This window comes from Sardina pilchardus, chromosome 3, assembly GCF_963854185.1.
Source record: "Sardina pilchardus chromosome 3, fSarPil1.1, whole genome shotgun sequence".
NCBI classification, from domain to species: Eukaryota; Metazoa; Chordata; class Actinopteri; order Clupeiformes; family Clupeidae; genus Sardina; species Sardina pilchardus.
The window spans coordinates 23,985,632-24,011,354 of NC_084996.1; the positions used below are offsets into that span (position 1 = coordinate 23,985,632).

Sequence of the window (25,723 nt, forward strand, 5' to 3'; positions counted from 1 at the left end):
TTTAGCATTGCTTAAACAAAACAGCCATCTTCTGCTGTATAATGTGAGTGGTCGCACACGCACACACACACACACACACATACACACAAGACAATCTTTTTTAAGTGGCAGTAGTTTGTTATTCAAATGTCTATTGACAGATATCAAATATTTTTTTACATATCAGTCAGACGGCCTGTGTATTATTGGCAGAACGCTTCTAATGAAGAGGCACAACACTGAAGAAAGCCTCCATGGAAATGAGTGGGGGTTAGTTTATAACGCCAATATGGCAGTTGTCTATTTTCAATTTAATTTTTTCAATTTCATTTCACTTATAGAGCGCCAGAACATTACACGTCTCATGGCGCTTTACGGAGTGTTAAACATTCAAAGAGAGCCCATGAGTAACAGGGAAAACTCCCTAGAATTGGAGATAGATATAGGAAGAAACCTCAGACAGATCCAGATTAGTCTACACACATTCCGCCCCTTCCACAGCAAAAAAGTCGACATGAGAAGATTGTGCCAATCATGTGTTGTTTCCACCAAGTGGAGGGACTTGCCTAAAAGTATTTTGTTATAGGCCACTGGTGGCCCGACGTGAAAAGTTTTTGAGAATGATGTGAGTGACATCATTGTACTCTGTGCAATGACAATAAAGTTGAATCTAATCTTATCTAATCTAAATAATCTAATCTGATCTGATCTGTCAGTCAACATGTGAAAACAAGACCTGTTGTTGATAAGTTCCTCATTGTGGGTTGTGGATGGAAGCAGCTACGTGTAAAACCTGTGGAACTACGTGGAAGTAGCACTTTGGGCTACGTGACATTTGTCAGCCAGAACGGAGAGGCGGATTTTGGCAGCGGCAAAATGAATGTCTTTCTAGCTCTTCATGATGGACATTAATCTAGGCTAGCATGACTGACCTGAAGACACCCCTTATCTGTCTGGCAATGTAATTGCCCCTCACCTGTCTGGCCTATGAGCTGTACAAGCCCCTCACCTCACCTGTCTGGCATATATGAACTGAAGAAGCCCCTCACCTGTCTGGCATATGAGCTGTAGATGCCCCTCACCTGTCTGGCATATGAGCTCAGTGATGTAGATGCCCTCACCTCACCTGTCTGGCATATGAGCTCGGTGATGTAGATGCCCCTCACCTGTCTGGCATATGAGCTCGGTGATGTAGATGCCCCTCACCTGTCTGGCATATGACCTGTAGATGCCCCTCACCTGTCTGGCATATGAGCTCGGTGATGTAAATGCCCCTCACCTGTCTGGCATATGAGCTGTACAAGCCCCTCACCTGTCTGGCATATGAGCTCGGTGATGTAGATGCCCTCACCTCACCTGTCTGGCATATGAGCTCGGTGATGTAAATGCCCCTCACCTGTCTGGCATATGAGCTCGGTGATGTAGATGCCCCTCACCTGTCTGGCATATGAGCTCGGTGATGTAGATGCCCCTCACCTGTCTGGCATATGAGCTATACTGTAGATGCCCCTCACCTGTCTGGCATATGAGCTCGGTGATGTAAATGCCCCTCACCTCACCTGTCTGGCATATGAGCTCGGTGATGTAGATGCCCCTTACCTGTCTGGCATATGAGCTCGGTGATGTAGATGCCCCTCACCTGTCTGGCATATGAGCTATACTGTAGATGCCCCTCACCTGTCTGGCATATGAGCTCAGTGATGTAGATGCCCCTCACCTCACCTGTCTGGCATATGAGCTCGGTGATGTAGATGCCCCTCACCTCACCTGTCTGGCATATGAGCTCGGTGATGTAAATGCCCCTCACCTGTCTGACATATGAGCTCGGTGATGTAAATGCCCCTCACCTGTCTGGCATATGAGCTCGGTGATGTAAATGCCCCTCACCTGTCTGGCATATGAGCTCGGTGATGTAAATTCCCCTCACCTGTCTGGCATATGAGCTCGGTGATGTAGATGCCCCTCACCTGTCTGGCATATGAGCTCGGTGATGTAAATGCCCCTCACCTGTCTGGCATATGAGCTCGGTGATGTAGATGCCCCTCACCTGTCTGGCATATGAGCTCGGTGATGTAAATGCCCCTCACCTGTCTGGCATATGAGCTCGGTGATGTAGATGCCCCTCACCTGTCTGGCATATGAGCTCGGTGATGTAAATGCCCCTCACCTGTCTGGCATATGAGCTCGGTGATGTAGATGCCCCTCACCTGTCTGGCATATGAGCTCGGTGATGTAGATGCCCCTCACCTGTCTGGCATATGAGCTCGGTGATGTAGATGCCCTCTCTGTAGGTCAGGCCTCCCTTCACAGGTGTGCCCGTGGCGGGGGAGATGGAGGGGTCCAGTGCGTCGATGTCGTAGCTCAGGTGAATGGGCTTCTTCCCCCTATAACACACGCACACACGGGGGTCAAAGTTCAACAACCTATTATGTTTGGTTAAACAGCAGAGCAGAGGCAGATGTCATATTCACAAAGACTATAAGGCTAGAAGTAGCTTTAAAATAATGGCATGTGTGTCAGCTGTTACTTTAAGACTCCTTATCCTTTAGCACTAGTAGCTCACTAAAACCTATTCACTAACAATCGTAGGCAGTTGTCCGTAGCATTCTACACCGCAATATTTTGAAATGCACATGTTGACTCACTTACAAGAGATAGGTGTTCTCTCGATCATGAGAGAGTAATTGTGCATGGGAAGGGATGCAATAACACCACTAACAGTGACCAAAAGTATTCACTGTCAAGATGAAACGTTTCATTGTAAATAAATTAAATTGCTTTTAGTCTATGCAAATGTGTCTGCATACAGATTCATTTAAAAAACGTTGCAATACTACATCAATCCGTAGTGTATTTCATTACTAGGCTATTTGCTTTGTAGTCGTGTTTATTTATTTGTCTCTTGTGCTTCACGGCACTTCTGACCTGCAAAGACCTGTCCCTCATCACAGCCAAACAAGCTTGTGCAGGACAAATGACGTCTATAGCAATAACTATAGCCATGGAGCTCTTATCTTATCTGAGTTGTCCTTTTTCCTTTTTAAAAGTTGGTCTCAGCAGCTTTGTGAGTAGGTTTTAGGAGAAAACATCTTGTTAAAAACTTTTATTGCGATTTCGGAGTACTCTTCGCGATAAGAAGAAACGTCTTGTGATTGTGGGCCCAGAGCTCATTCAAAAGGACTGGCATGATCAGGACATGGCGTGTGGTCTTACTTAGAGAAGAGGTGATCGCACGTCTGCTCCATGACCTTGGCAATTCCCAACCGATCCACTTCGGTCATGGAGAACATCTTGATGTTCAACTTCTTCAAGATGTAACTGAAACAGGAGATGAAATTCAGTCCCAGCCCTGAGGAATTCATCTCATTTCCCTGAAAGTTCCACGGCATGAAGTCCCACAGCCTCCGTCTCTACGGTAACCCTGCCCCACCTCCCTGACCCATCACAGGGTGAGGCAACAACGCAGTCCCAGCGCTGCTGAATTCATCTGATTTCAACAAGTTTATTTATATAGCACATTTCATACGCGGAAGTCATCCAATGTGCTTTACATAAACAAAACAAAACAAAACAGTAATAGCAGAATAAAAGCATAGATGGGCAAACAGTAATAAAAATAAAGATCATAAAACATAAAAAGGAAGCATAAATCAAGGTATAATCATTTAACGATATAGAATAATCCACGAGAAAACATAAAAGACGGAATAAAAGGTGGAATAATCAAAAGACAGATACAGGTCTGTTCTTAACAGATAGACTTGGCCAGAGTCTAATTTAGCAGATAGTGATCCTTCTCAAACACCCAGAGCTGTTGTCACTCTTTGGAGATTTCCCTGAAAGTTTCCACAGCTGTTCTTGAAACAGAAAATGCAATTCATGAAAGTCCCACAACAGCCTCCATCTAAACCGGCCCCACCTCACTATTTCAGCACATGCAGGTTAGGCAACAACTCAGCCCCAGCCCTGCTGAATTCATCTCCTTTCCCTGAAAGCTCCACGGTTGTTACTGAACACTAGCTAAAGACTGAAATGTCAGCGAATTTAACTGCCTGACCACTCAGACCACAGTCAAGCAGTAGCCACCGGACTTAATTTTTTAATACAGCCTGCTCTCGAGCCAAGATGACGATGTGGATGGAACAAGGGGACACAGTTAAAACGGCTCTCTTTGTTGCAACCGCACAGTAAAAAGTGTCACACTAAGATATTCAATTTGAGAGCATGCACCATCAGCAAGTTGCAACGTGGAAGTCGTAACGTTTTGGAAACAAGTATGTAAAGCGTAGCAAGTCAACATATGTTGTAATATTATCCAAACGCTTGGGCCAAACCACTATACACTGGGTGCTCGTGGGAAAGTTTGACATTTGAATCCTTAGGACAACTCATGCCACTTACTCTGTGATCATTGTATTGAATATAGAATACAGTATATATATCATTTGAATCCCCTGATAGAAATTTGACTGAGCCAAAAAATAATTTGAATTAGAAAGTATTTAAATGCCTTGCAAATACTACCGAGCATAGGCTCCATCACTTTTAAAAATCATTCAAATGAAGAACAAAAAATAATATCAAAACTGTGACGCCAGTATAAATGTATTTGATAGTAATAATCTATTTAAGAATGGTCATGCTTTATACGGGAGAAACTTTACTTAGATGGTCTGCCAAGCCAACAGACACTTTCATTCTCTGTAGGTCACAAGATTCAAGTTCAGCATGTGAAATTGTCATTGAGAAATAACTGAGCATTCCCTTAACCAAATCCAATCTTAATGTTAACCACAACCATACATTAGTAGTCAACAGATAGTGGTTCAAACACACTCAAAATCCTACCATCTGCTGATGTCATTGTGGTTCATTCCTTTACAGAAATGTCAAGTTTCTGGCAAACAGATTACGCATATTTTGCGGCAAGGTCATATTTTCAAATGCAAATTATGTTAATTCTGATGAACAGTTGTGGTTAACTTTTGGCAATGTTGTAAGTCATTTTTTTCTGTCATTGATTTGCATATAGAGGCAATAGGACTGGTTTCTGTGGTCGGAGCCTTTTGTTCTGTGAACTTGCACAGGCAAACTTGCTTATCACTGAAATTGTCATTGAGAAATAACTGAGCATTCCCTTAACCAAATCCAACCCCTGATCTTAATGTGAACCACAACCATACGTTAGTAGTCAACAGATAGTTTGTTGATGAGTATCTGTCTGTAGGCAGACTATCCAAATAAAGCCTGTGTAGTGTAACCTACATCAATATAACACACACACACACACACACACACACACACACACACACACTTTGTCCATGAAGCCTGTGTGTACTCACTGCTCTCCAGGGTCCACATCTCTCAGGCCGATGTAGACGAGGTCTTTGGCCCATACGCACGGCTTGACCCAGGAGAAGCTCGGAATGGCTGGGATCTGGCGGCGGAGAGCAAACAGACAGACCAGTAAATGACCAGGAAGTGAACGCAGTGGCCCAGGAAGTGGACGGAGCGTACCAGGAAGTGGACGGAGCGTACCAGAGGTACCCCACCTGGATGATCACTGACAACAAGCTCAGCCAACAGAACACAATGACCTGAGCAGGTGACAGTGAGAAAGTGCTATTTGCTCTCCTTAAATGGCAAAGAAAAGCATTCATGCATCCAAAACTGTACATGTATCCTCACTAAAGCTAATTTAACAACTAACCACAATCAATTTGCCAATTTAACAACATGGGCAAGACCTTGATTGCAAATACTGATAAGTCAGCTTGATGCCTCCATTTGCCTCACCATATCTAGAGCTCATGCATGCAGTACAGCGCCCCCTACAGTATATTCAAACTTGGGCTCCAGCTGTAGCTCAACGGCTAACCCGGGTTCAATTCCCGCCCCGTAGTCCTTTCCGGATCCCACCACTGCTCTCTCTCCCATTCACCTCCCCACCACCCCAAAGCATAAAAAGCCCCAAAAATATATACTTCAAAAAAAAAAGAAAATTGGGCCACTCAAGAAATGTCTCTAGTCGTCTTCTAGAATTTCGGTGAGCAGGAGAAGTGATCAACCTGCTTGCTCACACTGATTAGTAGTAGATTCAGTAGATTACAGACAGACAGACATGACAGGCATGACAGGAGCATATAGAATAGAATATATACTTTTTTGATCCCGTGAGAGAAATTTGTTTCTCTGCATTTAACCCAATTTAACCGAATTAGTGAACATACACAGCGCACAGTGAACACACAGTGAGGTGAATCACACACTAACCCACAGCAGTGAGCTGCCTGCCCAACCAGCGGCACTCGGGGAGCAGTGAGGGTTAGGTGCCTTTCTCAAGGGCACTTCAGCCGTGGACTGGTCGGGGATCAAACCGGCAACCCTCCGGTTACAAGCCCGACGCCCTAACCAGTAGGCCACGGCTGCCCCATGTCTTTGAGCTAAACTAAAAAATTGCCCAAACCCTTCGTACACACAGAAAATGTCCTGAAATGTACAGTATGATGACGCATGTAATGTCCTGTGCATTAGCCGCATTGTGTACCGTGTTTTATGCAAGTTAAAGGAAACAAAACTATATTAATACCATATTAACTGCCACCGTGTATTAACCTGATAGCTGAAGAAATGTTGCAATATGCCGCAGCTTACTGATGGGAAATGACTGGTCTGTTTGGGAGAGTTGTCTGTGTCTGTGTCTGTGTCTGTGTCTGTGTCTGTGTCTGGTCTCTCTGCTTTTGCATTCAAATCTTTAGGGCTTCTCCTATGTTGCTATGGAAATCCCTGGCTGGCCAACAGGGGCGTCCCTGGACCACTTTGACTTTGGCACGCGTCTGTCTTGTTGGTGTGTCAGGGGTTCTGATATAGAATGACCTTTTCCAGGTCACAGAGTCGGCAGATTGGGGAACTTACTATTATGCTAACACACACACAGTGATCAAAAGGAGAGGCTCATTACAAGAGCAACCTACAACTGACAAAATTACAAAATAGGCTGATATCCAAAGCAATTTGCGATTGAGGCAGTGCACACACACACACACACACACACACACACACACACACACACCTTTGAGTGCAGTTCGTGGATGAGGTAGGACATGGGCTGGCCGTGGATGTTCCCGGTGGGGCTGGTCAGCGGAGTGTTGATGTCAGCGTGAGCGTCCACCCAGACCACACTCAGCTCGCCGCGACACGACGCATGGCCATGGATGGAGCCGATCGCCAGGCTGCAGAACACACACACACACACACACACACACACACACACACACACACACACACACACAATCATTAGGATAGCCACACTCACACACACACACAAAATCATTAGGATAGCCACACAGACACACACACACACACACACACACACACACTCACAGACAGATGCAGACACATAAAGATAACTACACATTCACCCTGCCAGACAGTAGATAAAGGTCATCAAACTTTTACTTTCTGTCTGTCTGTCTTTCTCTCTCCCTCTCTCTCCCTCTCTCTCTCTCTCTCTCTCTCTCTCTCTCTCTCTCTCTCTCTCAAACACAACACAGAAAAATGGATAGATGCCACGGCAGGCAGTACTGCACTGATGGATTCAAATGACTAGAAAGTTACGCTCCAACAGTCAGTCATGTTACCGTGGAGATTAGTCTGCTGATCCTGACACATGGTGACACACCAATCAGGACTCACAAATCAATTTGAAAAAAAAAAAAAAAAAAACATTTTTTTACATATATATATTGTATTTTTTAAGCAAATTTTGTTGGGCTTTTTTAAACCTTTAATCAGATAGGATAGTGGACAGGAAGTGAGTGGGAGAGACAGTCAGGGTGGCATCCGGAAAGGGCCACTGGGCGGGAACCGAACCCGGGTCGCTGGCATTGCAGTGCAGGTGCCACAGCCAGATGCGCCATGTCTGGGGTCAAGAAACGCTACAGTAATCCAGGGGTGATCACGTCTCACTTCACTGTCTTTCATGGCAACTCTCACCTGTAAGAATGGGCTCTGGGCCCGTATTCACAAAGCATTTGATCTTATCTTTAAGAGTACTCCTAAATCACAATAAAAGTTTTTAACTAGCGTTTTCTCTTAAAACTTATTCACAAAGCTGCTGAGGCCAACTTTTAGTAATAATAATAAAAAAAATGACAACGAGATAAGATAAGAGCTTTGTTGAACGTTGAACATTTTTCCTCACTAAAAGTTGGTCAAAGATAAAATGTCTGTGCCATCACTGCCATGAAATCACTGAAAAAACTGTTGCAGCAAATCAGCACGAGATGCGCGTTTAGAGAGTCTCAGTTGCACGGGAGGGAGGGGGAGAGAGTAGCAGTAGATAGAAGAAGGGATAGACTATCCCATTGTTGCCGCCCCATCATTCTTTATGTAGATCAGTGAGGATCGAGGCCCGAGGAGCGAGGGAGGACGTTGCATGAGAGGCACCTTCTGTCTTGTTTGAACGTCAACAGAAGTGATGTTGCTCAGCATCGCTGAGGACAAATGTCACGTAGCCCAAAGCCACTTTTGGTTTTGCTCATAGCTGTTTCCATCCACGACTCACAACCAGGAACATGGTCAACAACAGACCTTGATTTCACATCATGTCAGCTGTTTCTCAGAAATGTTACTGGTCCCACGCCCGAGTGGTAGACAAATGTCACGCAGCCCAAAACTATTTCTGGGGTTTGCAAGTAAGTGGCTGTTTTCATCCACAACCCACAATCAGGAACATGGTCAACAACAGCTCTTGTTTTCGTATTACGTCAGCTGTCTCTCAGAAATTGTTGAGACATAATGAAATCAGTCATGAGGCATATATGTGATGTGATCTGAGAAAACCCTTCACATGGTGCAATCTTAGTTACCACCGTATGATTCTGACACTATCCTAGCAACGTCCATGATTTTGGGAGGATGGTATCCTGGATTTTGCTATGGGACAGTGTCAAGAATGTTGCCAGGATGGTATCAGAATCTTAAGCTAGTGAAATGTCACCAGAGAGGGTTGAAACGGAGCAAAAATCAAGGATATTTGAGTGTACCATGTGAAGGGTTTTCCTACAGTAGATCTGATCACATCACATATCCATGGAGGAAATTGAGTGTCCAGATGCTGCTAACCGCTATGGGTCAACAGGGTCGTATCGGCTGGTCAACTCTCACTTCTAAATGGCTACATGCAAAAAGGGCGCCTTATTTAAAGCTGCTCTGGTCGTTTGTAACTGCTTGCTGCTCGCATTTATGCAACCCACCTCCTCCCCTGCTCTACCCTGCCGTGTATCACCTGGCATAGGCATTTTTATTTGTCATAGTTGCCGCTCTGTTCATATGGGAGAAGTGATGGGCAGAAGTGTGTGCTTCACCTCACTGTGTGTTCACTGCGTGCTATGTGTGTTCACTACGCTCACGAATTAGGATAAATGCAGAGACCGAATTTCCCTCACGGGATCAAAAAAGTATATATTTATTATATATTATCTATCACATGGCATAGGCATTTTACTGTATGTCATAGTTGCCGCTCATATATGTTCATATGGGGGGAATAGTTTAGCTCGCCCAGTCTTAGGCTGTGTGAGAGAGAGCTCTCTGCCCAGAGCCATACCGCCAAATTTCATTCGGAATATATTCATCATGTTACGACTGTATGCGTTTCTTGTGTTGTGCGTGTTCCCAGTACTGTTTGTCCCTGTTCCTCTTCCGTTCCATCTATCTCTGCTCAGGTGCTCTGCTGGCAACGACCTTAATTGGCAGCACCTGACCTGCTGATTGACTGGGGGTTAAAGGCTCCAGGATCCAGTTCCTCAGGAGAGGCTTTTTGCATGGGGGCTGCTGACTGTCTTGTTGCCTCTCAGACTGGGATTTTGTCTTGTCGCCTTGCTTTGGACTTTGGTTATGTCTGTATTTAGTGTAGTGTAATGTATGTCTTAATGTTAATAAATCCCACTGGTTGGGTCATTTTAAAAAGGCATTCTTGTTTATTAGGATTTGGGGTCAGTGGTGGATTATTGTTCACCCCTATAGGGCCATATTTGCGTTGGGATGTAACAATCAATATAACATTTCCTAAAGATTTTTTCATGTCTGTGTTGTTCTTGACTTTCATGGACCTGATAGAACTAAAGATGACTTTAAAAATAAAGGTGACTTTAAAAAAACAAATCTAACAACACGGTTTAACTAAGAAGTAAATGGGTAAGAATACAAACTTGGAGTAAAAAATAATAAACACCCTGCAGTGCGTTCCCAGTTCCAAAGTTCACTCTGCCTGCCCCGACACACACACACACACACACACACACACTGACGTTAGTTTCAGAAACACCACACACTGATCAGGAGGTGAAGCTAAGTAGCATGGGCCATTCACACTCTGCAGAGGATGAATGTGATTACTGTAAACGGACTGTTTTGTCAGACCAAATGTGACAGTGACAAAGATTGTTTAAAGAGAAACAAAGATTATTTTAACTCTACAGATATAAATACATCTTTGTCCACTTCTGGACGATTTTGCTCACTTTAAAGATGATGTCTTCATCACACGTCTTATTTGTAATCAGCTGTGGAATACGGTGCGTTCACACACACACACACACACACACACACACACACACACACACACACATTATAACATTCATAAATAATTAGCAGTGCACTCACACTTGCATTCAAACCTCTCCCATCACACACAAACACACACACACACACTCTGAACCTGTGAGTAATCATACCTGTGGTCTCCTCCCAGCATTACACACACACACACACACACACACACACACTGCATGAGTATACACACCTATGGTCTCCTCCCAGCATTAACACACACACACACACACACACACACACACACACACACACACTGCATGAGTATACACACCTGTGGTCTCCTCCCAGCATTACACACACACACACACACACACACACACACACACACACACTGCATGAGTATACACACCTGTGGTCTCCTCCCAGCATTACACACACACACACACACACACACACACACACACACACACACACACACTGCATGAGTATACACACCTGTGGTCTCCTCCCAGCATCACGGAGGTGTGTCCGTCCCTTTTAACCCTGCTAACGGCATTTGCCAGCTGCTCATTGGCTCGTCCCACGGCCAATGGTCTCTTGACGTTGCCGATGGGATCGTCATTGGCCACCTCCTCAAAGGCAACATTCCCATAATCCTTCACTTTGCACCCTGCAGGGATGAAGCCATTAGGGTGGTGTTAGTGGCCCGTTCTAGTGAATGTCACACACACACACACACACACACACACACACACACACACACACACACACACACACACACACACACACACACACACACACACACACACACACACACACACACACACACACAGCCATTAGGGTGGTGTTAGTGGCCCGTTCTAGTGAATGTCCATGCTAGTGGAATCCTGTTGATCTACGATGCGTTTCCCAAAATCATAGCTGCTAACCTGTTAGCAACTTAGCTGGTTGGCAATGGGAAATTGCTATAGCAATCATGGTTTTGGGAAACGCGGCCCTGAGTAGCTTATACAGTAGCAGCATCAGGCTAATGCCTGTCGGGTGGGGGGTATAGGTCTACAGTGTCCATGTCACGTTCGGGCCCGAGTGCCCACCGACACCCGGGTCTGTGACCGCCTCCACCTCGGGCCATTTCTTGATCCCGCCCCGTCTCCCATTCACTTCCTGTCAGTCTCTTCCGATTAAAGGACGCCATGAAAAGGGCCAAAAACATACTTTACAAAATGTGAATGTATAAAATGTGTGAAATGAAATAAGATAAATATTGCAAGGTGGAGATAAAGCAGTGTTATCATTTCAGGTCTTTGCTTCCTGAGACTGCCCATATGGTTTAACACACATACTGTAACACACAGATCTGCAGTGAGCCATCAAGTGTGTGCGTGTGTGTGTGTGTGTGTGTGTGTGTGTGTGTGTGTGTGTGTGTGTGTGTGTGTGTGTGTGTGTGATCGTCTGATGTCAAAAGCATTGTGACAGATATCAAGATATCGGATATTTCAAAAGCTGGAAAATTCCCCTGAACCACTAATTTACAGTAACTCCAGGATTGACATCAGACGATCACACACACACACACACACACACACACACACACACACACACACACACACACACACACACACACACACACACACACACACACACACACTCGCACACACACACACACACACACACACACACACACACACACACACACACACACACACACACTCGCACACACACACACACACACACACACACACACACATGTATGTACTTGGGTGCACACACACACACACACACACACACACACACACACACACACACACACACACACACACACACACACACACACACACACACACATTGCACCTAGAGGATGGGTGACATTAAGCAAACGATAACAGTGAGTTCCTGAATAATACATCACCATTTCAGTGCAACTTTCCACAGCAGTGTTACTCATCACACACAGTCTCCATGGAAATGAATGACCTATGTTGAAGCATTGTGTGTGTGTGTGTGTGTGTGTGTGTGTGTGTGCGCGTGTGTGTGTGTGTCTCAGAGAGAGAGAGAGTGAGAGAAAGAGACTTCTTCCTTGTAGACAAGCTCTAGATTTTTACATTAGCCCTTTTTCCATTAAAAAGTTAATTCGCTTAAAAATGATGCGAATCAAAAGTTAGTGCGACACATGTGATGGAAAATGACATATCGCTCTAACGTCGGTTTTGTCGTGATAAGTTAATTCGCTCGCCAGAGTTGGATTAAGGAGAGTTAAATCGATATAAATGTGATGGAAAAGGTTTGTAGCGAGATAAATTACTGTGACGCCTGCTCAGAATGTTCACAAAGTTGGCGCTAAATTCTGTCTCGCGCATACAAAGACGTTCACCTCACAATGGTGTACCATTCGCTACCTTTGATAAATTCGCTAGAAGTGTTCCATCCGCTACAACTGTTGATGGAAAACCATTTAGCGCAGTAGAAAAATGTGCATTAACAGGGCTATGATGACATCATTTTGATTCGCTAGAATTGTTCTTTTGAATGGAAAACCGTCTTGGCGCTTCTTATGTCACTAAAAGATAATTCGCCTTAAGAGTTAATGCGCTTGAAAATCTGATGGAAAAAGGACTATTGTGTCTTAAACAAATGAGTATTAGCGAGATATCAGTTATCAGTTTTTGAAATCCTCCAGTACTCAAATCAATATCGGTCTTTAAAATTTGTTGGGCTCCACTTTCCACCCTACCAGCAGGTCATCGTGTACACTACAGTAATACACCCCCCGCCTCTCTCTCTCTCTCTCTCTCTCACACACACACACACACAAACCTACCCTCTCTTTTTCACACACACACACACACACACACACACACACACACACATTCATACACACAAATACAAACCCTCTCTCACACACACACACACACACACACACACACACACACACATTCATGCACACAAATACACCCCCCCCCCCCCCCTCTCTCTCTCTCTCTCTCTCTCTCACACACACAGAGGCACGCTAGGTGGGTGTTCCAAGGCCGGCAGGGCTGGTCCTATCAGATCCTCTCTCTGGGTTTCTATGAATAAAACAGAACAGTAGTCTGCCCTCTTTCTTTCTCTCTCTCTCTCTCTCTCTCTCTCTCTCTCTATTTCTCTTTCTTAGACTCTGTACTGTACTTCTCTTTCTCTCTCTCTCTCTCTCTTTCTCTCTCTCTCTGTTCTGTACTTCCCTTACTCCATCACCACGCACACATGCACGCACACACGCACACACTCACACACACACACACACACACACACACACACACACACACACACACACACACACACACACACACACACACACACACACACACACACACACACACACACACACTAATCCTGTCCACGTGTCTCCTAATGAAAAGGATCCTCTTTACTTGTCCTGAGCCACTTGTCTGGTCTACGCTGGCCTCAGTCTCACTGGCACAGCTCTACACACCTGAACACACACACACACACACACACACACATAAACTCGGCTAGTCTGCGCTGGCCTCAGTCAGTCTCACTGGCTCAGCTCTACACACATGACCATACACACACACACACACACACACACACACACACACACACACACACACACACACACACACACACACACACACACACACACCTGCATGGGGACCTGGAGCATTAAGTGCTTTTACAGTCCTGCATAGGATGTTTGCAGACAGACCAGCAGCTGTAAACCACTAAGGCAGCTCCATTAGGAGCGACATCTCTGATAACGCAGCAGAAGAAAGCAGAACAAGACCCATCCTGCTGATGCTGCGGTGATGGGAACTTCTCAATGGAATGGGCCCACAAGCAGAAGTGTCACACTCACATACACATACACCTGAGCATACACACACACACACTTCTCAATGTAATGGGCCCCAAGCAGAAGTGTCACATTCACATACTGAATGCCTTTTTTATGTTTGTGGTATTTTAGGCAATGATGATGCTTTATATGTCGTCATTGCCATTTAGCCGTGAGTTACTTTGATGCAGCCTTCTGAAATCAGAGTAGGTGTGACTCAATATCCTGTGAGTTTCCAAACTTCCTGATAAGTTCAGGAGAGACGTCTTTCAGTAATGTTCCAACTGCCCTGTCTTCCTTCTCATCTTTCGTTGACACACACTCACACACACACACACACACACACACACACACACACACACACACACACACACACACACCCATGTATTGTTCCCTCAAACAGAGGAAATAAAGACATGCTATGAAAAACAGCTGACCTGGCTTGGGCTCGTATTCACTGACACCAGCTAAATCCGCATGTACCTTACAGGCACTGTAACGCATGTAAATTGCATGTAAATTTGGACATCACAATTGAAGACCAACTAATTTCTCTTTGAGCATGAAACCTCAATCGCAGAATCCTTGGTTTGTTGATTTCACTTTACAACATTAGGAAGATTATTATTTTATCTAACAATAAAATATTTTATCTAAAAATAACAATATGCCAAAACCATAGTTGCTAACCTGTTGGTTGGTAAGGGGAAATTGGATTGCAACCAACAAAGTTACTCTCTAGACTGGTCAATCAGCCTATGAAGACACATGTAACTCCTTTCTAGACTGGTCAATCAGCCAATGAGGACGCATGAAACTCCTCTTAGTTACTCTCCATTGACTTTCTACAATAGCCAAAATTGAGCATCTGTCGTGACGACCCATTAACTCTAACACACATTCAAGGGGCAATTGCATGCCATGGTCATCCTTATTACCATCCTTAAGTTGTGCGCACTGGGAGAAAGTGAAATAGAACATTCAGCAAGTACATCAATAAGGAAAAGTTGCGGGTTTATAGCCTAGGTAAGTTCATCGGAAAAGTTTATGCTACAGCGTTCATGTGACAATGTCCAAAGTTGCTGTGCAAAGCTGATTAACGACTGAATATCGTAGAACATCGTAATAGAGAGGTGCCTTTTGCTGCCTCAACCCATTTGCCATGTCAACATAACATAAATGACTGTGAAAGAGTCTTTTGAATTTGTCTATGTTACATTCAGAAAAAACATTACTTACATGCATTTAGTATATTATAATTAATATATATTTTCACTTTCAAATGATTGTTTCACCAAACAAGATATTACTCCCTCCTGAGTGCACTGATAATTTGGTGATAAGAATATTGATTTTATTTACTAGAGGAGTTTTTGTATGTCCCTGAAATGATTGCCTTCCCTGTCATATTAGGAAATTTGACTTTTTAGGCCCGACAGGGTGGACATTTTGTGCACATGCCTATATGTGCAAAATACATCGGTCCACCCTGTCATCAAATATGTTTGTCAATAATTCAATCATGCTATGAAATTATATAATCTCTGACATTTCATCCTTAAGTAGGAGGGAATGATATACAAACAGAAAAGTTCATTCAAATATCAATGTTTTCTCTCTATGTACAGTAACGTCTTTGTGAATGAATAATGTATCATAAATAAATAAATGTTCTTCCCAAAATACCGAGGTCAAAAATATTGGCACCCATGTAACCCTATGGGAATTTAACACATAGGGTTAACATAGGGGCAGGCAGTTATTTTTGAAGGCCACATATTTCATGGATCCAGGATACTATGCATCCTGATAAAGTTCCCTTGGTCTTTAGAACTAAAATTGACCCACATCATCACACACCCTTCACCATACCTAGAGATAGGCATGGTGTTTTCTTCAGTTTTCTTCAGTTAGCCTATTAGCCTGTTTGATGCTCATTGAACTCAATGCAAATCAAACAAGCTAATAGGCTACAGTATATCAATCTAAAGTGTGATTTACAAAAGGATATAAAACAGAAACTAACAACTAATACAAGCATATTTAACCATAAATAAATCAAATTCACTTTTTAAAAGTAAAGCGTCGGCCTTCGCATTAATTTCTTGTGTGAAGGCGTACGCAGGTAAAGACGAGCAAGTTCGCACCTGTGCGAGTTCACAGAGCAAAGGGCACCAACAAAAGCGACCAGTCCTACTGCTTCTATGCCAATCCTTAACAGAAGTCAATTACAGATATATGTCAATGAGCCGCAATGACAATGGCAATAAATGTTCAGCGTGTCTGAATTCTACTCATATGGCATCCACATCTGCGCTCCACAAAGGGGAGACGTTCACCTCATCTAATTAAACAGCCTTATTAGCATACTTGAGGTTGAACATATTTAGTGCAGTAGCTGCATCAGGTTTGTTACAGGAATTTGAAGATGCATATAGCCTTATGAATCTCTGCTTCAGTTATGCAATGGACTTGAATTACAGTATAGGAACCTCAGACACATACTGTACCTATCTCCTCTGTTTACTGCCAGAACCTTTGGCTCCAATCAGAAACGGCCATACTCTAGTCCTGGCACGCTATTGGCCGGTGACGTGACGATAACAAAACTTAAGTGACGCGAAGCAGCAGTTGTGTACACACTCCACCAAAAGGTTTGTATATTCATAGTTTAGTTATATAAAATGTCCATTTTCCCACATCTCTGAGACCAGCTGGAGCAGTTTATTTGGCGAGTTTCTACATGAAGATATCAGAATCAGAACCACGCTGTTTGGGCTGTTTTTAATCAACATTTCAGTTGGACTGCCTGAAGCAATTTGGATCATTCATTTAGATACAGAGCTTCAAGACTATAAGGCGCGGATCACATTAGCCAGCGGCAAGCGGCAGCGGCAAGCGTAATCTTTTCAGTCTTTGTTGCTATGTTCTTAGACGAATCTGATTGGTTGAAATACCTAAACATTCTAAAACTGATTGTGATGAGCTGAGCGTTGCGCTTCAAAGTTGAACAAAGTTCAACTCTCAGTTGGCTCAACGTTAGCGTTACGCCAGCGTTGTCACCGTTCCGCAGCCGAACCATAGAGAACAATAGGAAACCTGCCGCTTGCTGCTGGCTAGTGTAATCTATTGCTAAGCAAATCGAATGCAAATTAGCCAATAAAAGTCAAATGCAGACATCTAAAGCATTTTTCATTTGCTTCATTCATGCAGTGGCCATGTGTAAACCAGAAGGAGGCGATGGACTACTACACTGACTATCATTAATGTGTTCTCAGCAATTACTGGCAGATGTATAGAGCACAATAATGACATGGTTTGTGTACCCCATAGCCTAGCTACAGTGCAAGAAAATTGGCAACATTAGTTAAATAATTAAACTGTTTAAACTACTCAACTATTTAACTGTTCAGACATTCCAGCTGTTCGCATCAACTATGACTCCCTCTATCTTTGTGCTTGGACTACATTTTAAACAATATTTAACAATATTCTACTCAGCAGCAATGCTTGCATTTTCATGCACTGGTAATTCTTTGGAATTGCCTTTCGAATTGATATTTTATATTGTTATTTATATAATTGTCCTTATTTGGCTACTATCATGCTTAGGCTATTGTAGGCTTTTTTTATTTTTATTTTTACATTAATCATTAATCTTATATTAAATTTCAATCAAGCATTGCAAGGTCCAGGCTATTTCGCTTGGGACAAAAGCTTCTGCAAAATACTATATGACCACACACTGACATACACTGTAATTTATGTCGTTAATAGCTGTTGATTGCTGTGTGGCTGCATGATATCTTTAGGGTCAGTGAGAAACCCAGTGTCACTGGACACCTTAGCTTTGACAAGCGCTTTAATCTTTTATGGAAAGAACACAATGAGGTCTGACCAGCAGCAGACATGCCATTAGTCTAGACCGTGCAAGAATCACGGTTTGGTCCAGCACCTTAGGTGTTTTAATTGTAGGCAAACTCACAGTCCTTCACATGCAATAGTTTTGTGTTGGCAGTGCAGCAGCTAGGGCACCCAGTTGTAGGCTGAACAAAAAAGAAACCCGTGTTACCTTGCCCTTTAAGTTTCTCAACCAATCCGGCGGCTCGAATGAGATCGGGTCCCTCTTCCACTCCGGCTCTCGGCTGCGGTGACAGTAATTGATGGGTTAGTTTTTTCCTCCACAATATAGAAGGCGACTTAACGTTGTGATGAGCCTTTATTTAATTTTTAAGATTGAGAAACTCATCCTGGCATCAGGAATGAATCCTACTCGATATGTCAAGGGTTAGGCTATTAGATTAGCAACAGTGCACCATCCCGTTATTGAATGATCCTCGAAAATTCACCTGTCCTTTCCAAAAAGGCGCTCCGACTATGCCAACCGAGTGATGCCCTCTCGTGAATGTCCGCAGGACGAGCCCCAGCCCCCTCGAGCTCTTCGTCAGTGGCATGTCGCGGGACAAGCTGCTTGCTGCAGACTGCTGACTGAAGTGACAGGCTCTCACGGCTTTACCTACACGTGTGATGACACGTTCGACCGTGCCACACTTGGCGAGTAAAAGTGAACCGGAGGATATAAAGGCTGGGACTGATGATGCGCCGCCCCAGCACGGCACGACCGTAGGCCACACGGAACCGACACATTCAGGGGATTCCGCCACTTATAAGTCACTGGATAGTGGCGTAGGGGTTGTTTATCTGACGTAATAAGCGTTATGGATTCTCAAGCATTCAGTTGCCTAAATTAAAATTATATATAATTACAATTCAACTGGTATTTAGTAGTAACAATGTTTTATTATTTACTATTACCATAGGCTATATTACTAAATATAATTTGTTATAGGCCGTAGTCCTATGGTTGGAAACCAGGTCTATCTCAAGTAGCCTAATGGAAATGTGATGCAAATCTACTGGTCTGTTACTGCACGTAGCTATAGGCTGCATTATTCTGTAGCCTAGGCTATTCTCGGCCTTAAGGCTACCAGATAGGCTACCGACTAAACATCACACAACTCTCTGACAAAGGACATTAATGGCGCTATGAGAAAAATGTCTTAGTTCTTATGATCAAGTTAACCCAGTCAGCATAAATATTACTGACAGTGTCTTGTCTGACAATGGCGACCTCACCTGGTATTATTTGGAAATGACAATTTGCACTTGGGATGACAGATCATCCATGCATCCAATAGCTTGGCCCGAATACATTTATATGAACAGAACATTTACATTTGGTCATTTAGCAGAAGTTTTTATTCAAAGCGACTTAAATATGCCAATTATATTACAAGGCCATCCTCCTCAAAGCAACTTGGAGTTAAATGCCTTGCACTTGCTCAAGTCAAGCCGGGAATTGAGCCCACAACTTATTCCCACCAGTATGTTATTGGGGTGTGTGTGTGTGTGTGTGTGTGTGTGTGTGTGTGTGTGTTCGTGTGTGTGTGTGTGTGTGTGTGTGTGTTTGTGTGTGTGTGTGTGTGTGTGTGTATGTGTGTGTGTGTGTGTGTGTGTGTGTGTGTGTGTTCAGAACTTCAAACAGAACACCGTCAGCGGCACGTTGGAAGAGTGTGCATCAAAAAAGTTTAATGCAGTTTTTCGTGTGCCTGTGTCCAATGTGGCAAAAACAATAAATAAACATTAGGCCACCTGTTTTTCAATAGGCCTAAATTAGCCTATCATTTGTGTTGATTTAAAAATGTGTCATATCTGCTGCTTATCATACCAGCTGCTGAAAATGTCCGGCCCAGCTCAATGTCTTGGTTTGAAAATGTGGCTCTGGTGTAGCCCTTAGGCTTAGAACACAGGGATTCCACTAAACCTTGCTTTACTGAAACCTTTTTGACTACATGCATTCTGCACTCGCCTATTATTTGAACTCATAGGCAAAGTGAAGCTATCATCACTGTGGTATCATAGGCAAAGTGAAGCTATCATCGCTGTGGTAGCCTATCATAGGCAAAGTGAAGCTATCATCACTGTGGTCTGGTCTCATAGGCAAAGTGAAGCTATCATCACTGTGGTCTCATGGGCAAAACAGTTCTACACAGTTACTTTCACTATTGACTGACAAGTGGTTACAATGGCAAACTGAACCTTAAAAAAAGAAACCCTTAATGGCTGAATAAAAATCCTATTGAAATAAACACCCATTTTCTCCGATCATTTGTTTTTCATGGGTGGAGTCATTTGAACGAGGTGAGACTCTAGTATTAGCAATTGTGCGCAGTTTGAAATCATACAGTACATCAGGCTATATTAGTCTGTGAAGAATGTCTGTTCCAGCTTATCATGCACGCATTATGAAAAAAAGTGTCTAGATTTTTTTAGTATTGATTTTAGTACTCTATATGAGCCCAATATTGAAAATCAGTTGGAATTTTTTAAAAATATGCTTTTATATAGAAGTTATGTTATTGTCCACGTATGTGGACAGTGCGCAACAAAGGGGTAAAATAGGATAAAATGTAATGACAGAAAATGTGGAAACTATGGCCCTCTACTTCCTCCATACTACCCACCCAGCCCTCTACTACCCCCATACTACCCACCCACCTCTCTACTACCTCCATACTACCCGCCCAACCCCTCTACTACCCCCATTATTGCTCACCGACCCTCACCCACCCCTCTACTACCCCCATATTACCCACCTCTACTACCACCACTACCCAACCACCCCTCTACTACATCCATACTACCCACCCCTCTACTACTAATCCACCCACACCTCTAGTACTCTCATACCCACCCCTCTACTACCCACCCAACCCTCTACTACCCCCATATTACCATACCACCTTGGCATTACCACATGTAATTAGGTCATTATTTATAAATATGTTTACCAAATGTTTGTTTCTTTGTAATTTAAAGCAATTAAAATCATATTTGAAAAAAAAAAAAAAAAAAAAAGTCCTAGTTACAAAATCTAATTTTTGGCCATTTAACTCCTCTGTTGCGCAACGTCCACATACGTGGACAGTTGCTTTTTAGGGTCTACAGACTCCATCCCAGGTCGAAAAGAAGTATACTTAAATATACTAAAAACGTGTTTGGAATTCAAAGTAGTGTAATTGAAATACATTTGTATTTCCTAAGTACATACCTATACTGTACTTAAATATGGAATTCTGAAGTACACTATCAGTAGAGTGAAAATTAAGTATATTTTATACTGCCTTTTAAAAATATGCTAAAATGTAAGCATACTTAAAGTTACATTTTAGCCTATTTATATAAACCTATTTATTCAACACTTACTTATAGTTGCATTTAATTTCATTTTTCAAAAGTATACTTTTCTTTAAACTAAAAAGTATACTTTACAAAAATACAATTAAGTTCAACTTTTAGTAAGTGATGAATAAATATGTTTAAAAAAATATGATAAAATGCTGCTGTAAGTGTGCTAAAATGTTAGCATATTTTGAAAGGCAGTATAAAATATACTTTTTTTATATTCTACTGACAGTGTACTTTCTAGTTAGTACAGTAGATTTTGCAAAATGTCTAAAAAACCTTTTTAGTACATTTAAGACCACTTATATTCAACCTGGGATTTTATAGGCATACTTTTTAGGCATACTTTATTATTATTGTGTATTTATTATTATTTAGTAACATTTGTTCAGCACTTTATGTAACAGGTGAAGAACAGTAGCTCTTTGTTCAGATATTGTATTTACATGTCAATTCAGAATCAGAATCTCAGGACTTGGCAGTAGCCTACTCACTCTCAAAAAAATGAAATCTCACTATTGCTCATCTCACTGAATCATTTTTCGTAGGATTTACACAATAAAAGTGGGTTTTTAGGTGAAATGGAGTCAGTTGTGCGAAACCAGAGAGGGTTAAAGGATCTTTGGCGAAACGCATTCGATTAGGTGTTTGGAGGAAATGTGTCCGTCAATGGTCGCCGTAGGATCATTATTTCAAAACACACAAGGATCTCTGGCTGCGGCAGCCGGCAGGTCTGCCTCCTTTCCTCACTCGTGGATTGTAACGGTATGTATTTGCTATTCACACAGTGTTCTTATTTTGAGTTTGGGGTAATTTTAGGGAGTTTAGCATAACACCAACTTAAATAATCAGTTAGAATCTCGTGTGTAAGTGTAAATAATGGTAACTCGAGCAGGTAAAGAGTCATGGCGGCTAAGTTATCATCTCAGGCTAACGTTAGAATTGTAGCTGCTATCATGTTTCCCAGGTCAGTTCTACTCATGGTTTTACTCCCTGCCGAAGATAGGGATGGTTATGCCTTGATGGGATTGTTTCATAAAACATGAATGTTCATGGAAGTGGATGACTTCACGTATTTACTGTTTTAATGCTAGCAGTTAACGGTCGGCTAACATAAGGTAGCCACTAGCCCCGCACAAACGCAGCCTAGGTTTATGGCTTAGAATAGTAGTTTGATTATTATCTGAAAAGTGTAATGTTTAAACGTAGGTACGGCCAGTCTGTTTGACCAAATTGTCCTTGTGTGTTATGAACAATTTGCATTGCTACAGACACTAAAGTAGGGTGACCAGATTTGAGTTTACAAAAAAGAGGACACTTCAGCTGGGGGGAGGGGCATTCATACAATTGTGTCAACATACATGGTGATATATGATAATGAGCTTTATTGGCCGGCCCAACACTAACAGAAAAACACTGCCTCAAAAGGCTATTTTGTAGTTGAAAGTTTTAAATGTGCAAAAACAAACTATAGGCTACAGTTGTAGGCTACACAATGTAAAGTATAGTCACAACAACGGTAAAACAAAACGAATAAAAAATAAAACCTAATGAGACATTTTTAACGTTGAAAAGTTGTCCAATGGTTGATAGGCTACTTTTCAGTCCTCCTAAACTGCCTGCTTTGCATTGATCTCGACCGAGACGAAAACATGGAAATTACGTTTCAATTCGTCAGTGAACTTGCACTTGCGTTTCGGCATGGCTGAAGATGCCGGTGTTATAGTGAATGGGAACGGAAGTTAGCGGCGCAGTGCATTCTGGGACAAAAAGGGCGTTTCCCTCCATTAGGTGAGGCCGCGGCGCGAATTATAAACAAGAAACCTATGGAAACCTATGATATTTCGAACAAGATCGGCTAGCCAAAACAGTAATACTAGATGTAAACATTTAGGCTACTATGCTAAAAACTGTTAGTAGAAGTAGTAATGGACCGTACAGAGACAAGCTTCTGCCAGACGCGAGGAAATGTTATATAGAAAAGATATCTTTGATCGGTAACATGGATCCCTATGACAGACCGTCTGGAGAGTGGACGTGAGACCCTGAAAGTAATACAAAGACACTCCGTTGTTGATTTTTTTTACCTGACGATCGTGGGCACGGACGTTACATCCAACAACACAACAGGTTCGTCCCATGATGTGTGAAAAACAGTGTTAGAAGCAGCGAGTTAGCAATGTTTTACGATGTTTACAATGGTACAGCATTGGCAGCAGCGTACAAGTGGCCTCACGTATGTATCCCAGACGCCACCGCGGCGCAACCGCGAAATGTCCGCGACGTCACATTCCCATTCTCTATACGGTAACTGGCTTCCCGTGTCAACTTGCTTCCTTGATGACGTTCCACGATTGATGACGTTTCTTCGACAGATGTGGCACCTTGATTTGTCAACTTTCTGATATAAACGGGAGACGAACGAATACAAATATGCATGACATCTTTAAATGTCAAAATTGGTTGTAGTAGGCTACGTGCACTGGATCATGAATATGCCATCGAAAAATTAATACCTAAATAAAGTAATTATAACTCCACGTGGGAGTCGAACCAGCAATAAACAAGGCTGCAAGATTGACAGGCTGTTGCTCAACTATTCACGCCACAAACGGTCTTAGGTGCCTCGTGACGTTTAGGGTAATTGACTTATACCAAGTATATCATGATTGTAGCAAGTTAACACGCCTGATCATGTTATCTTGCTACCGAGTTATCTTGCTACCGTTGCCCAAGCCATTAACCCAAGCCATTTATCCTTTTAAGTAGAGAAATTAAGTAGGCTATTGTAAAACATCTACCAAATCCATGTTTACATGTCAGCAACGTTATCGTTAATACCCTATAAGCCTACGTGTTTACTGAGTTTTGACTATCCTTGTGCGTAAATGTTGCGTAAAATATGGAGACGTTAGACTTCTCCTGCCCATTGCATTTCAATGTCCGTGTTTCATGAACTGCATTCTTAAAAGGATAGTCTAGGCTGGACAAAAGGATACAAAATTAGACAACATATTTTTTTATTTTAGCCTATTTATTTGCTGGCGTTCATGTGTCTCTGCTACAGACAGGTAGAGGTGGCCATAGCCTAGAAGTTACTGAAACGTTTGTAAAACTTAACCATGATAACCAACTTAGAAGGCCTACGAAATGGCTTGGGCAACGGTAGCAAGATAACTCGGTAGCAAGATAACATGATCAGGCGTGTTAACTTGCTACAATCATAATATAAATGGATGAATTCAACTGCCCTACACGTCACAGCTATTCTACAGATGGTTCGTGGCGTGACTAGGTGAGTGGTAGACTGACAATTTTGCCGCCTAGTTTGTTGCTGGTTCGAATCTCACGTGGAGTTATGACTTTATTTAGGTAATAATTTTTCGATGGCATATTCATGATCCAGTGCACGTAGCCTACTACAACCAATTTTGACATTTAAAGATGTCATGCATATTTGTATTCGTTCGTCTCCCGTTTATATCAGAAAGTTGACAAATCAAGGTGCCACATCTGTCGAAGAAACGTCATCAATCGTGGAACGTCATCAAGGAAGCAAGTTGACACGGGAAGCCAGTTACCGTATAACACCGGATAGTTTTGCGCGTTGCCAGTTGTAAACAAGGAAGTGTGCGCTGATGAGGTGAATGACCAATTAAATGTTTAGGCCGAGAATATCGACCAATGACGGTAGCTCTAAGGTCAGGCTCTACACTTCAACTCAATGCAAAGCGAACTGTAGGGGGAAGGTGTGATTAGCCCACTAAGTGAATGAAAGAGAGAGCAATGCAAATTCGGTGAAAACACGTTAGGCTAGAATAACAAAATCCCGGACGATTCTGAAATTCCGCCCGGACACATTTTTAGGTTTCAAAAAGAGGACATGTCCGGGTAAAAGAGGACGTCTGGTCACCCTAACTAAAGTTCGTCCAGAAACATTTGAATTATTTTAATGTTCGTGTAGCAAACTACACCATCTTGCCTAGTCTCTGTAACGTTACACAACCATTAGACTTCTCATTATTTTTGTATGAGGTGCTCAGCATTGTTGTAGGCTATTGGCTCTCATTCGACTTATCAGTTAAAAGAGTAAAGCAAATTGCAGTT

The 25,723-nt window shown here is 42.7% G+C and overlaps 1 protein-coding gene across 3 annotated transcripts in view; it reads right to left on the reverse strand.

The window, feature by feature from the left end:
* Window positions 1–18,996, reverse strand: part of arg1 (arginase 1) — a 19,620-nt gene extending 624 nt beyond the window's left edge. Inside the window, exons 1-7 of one of the 3 annotated variants that reach the window (XM_062532528.1) lie at window positions 18,721–18,993; window positions 18,444–18,516; window positions 11,032–11,206; window positions 7,052–7,211; window positions 5,322–5,416; window positions 3,193–3,297; window positions 2,227–2,363 (exon numbers count right to left, since the gene is read on the reverse strand). In XM_062532528.1, coding sequence (XP_062388512.1) covers window positions 2,227–2,363; window positions 3,193–3,297; window positions 5,322–5,416; window positions 7,052–7,211; window positions 11,032–11,206; window positions 18,444–18,516; window positions 18,721–18,825 — 850 coding nt within the window. In that variant the 5' untranslated portion in view covers window positions 18,826–18,993. Of the gene's footprint in view, window positions 1–2,226; window positions 2,364–3,192; window positions 3,298–5,321; window positions 5,417–7,051; window positions 7,212–10,718; window positions 10,754–11,031; window positions 11,207–18,443; window positions 18,517–18,720 lie in introns of those variants that run through there. The other 2 variants (XM_062532529.1, XM_062532530.1) reach the window with 2 other exon arrangements.
* Window positions 18,997–25,723: the final 6,727 nt, after the last annotated feature.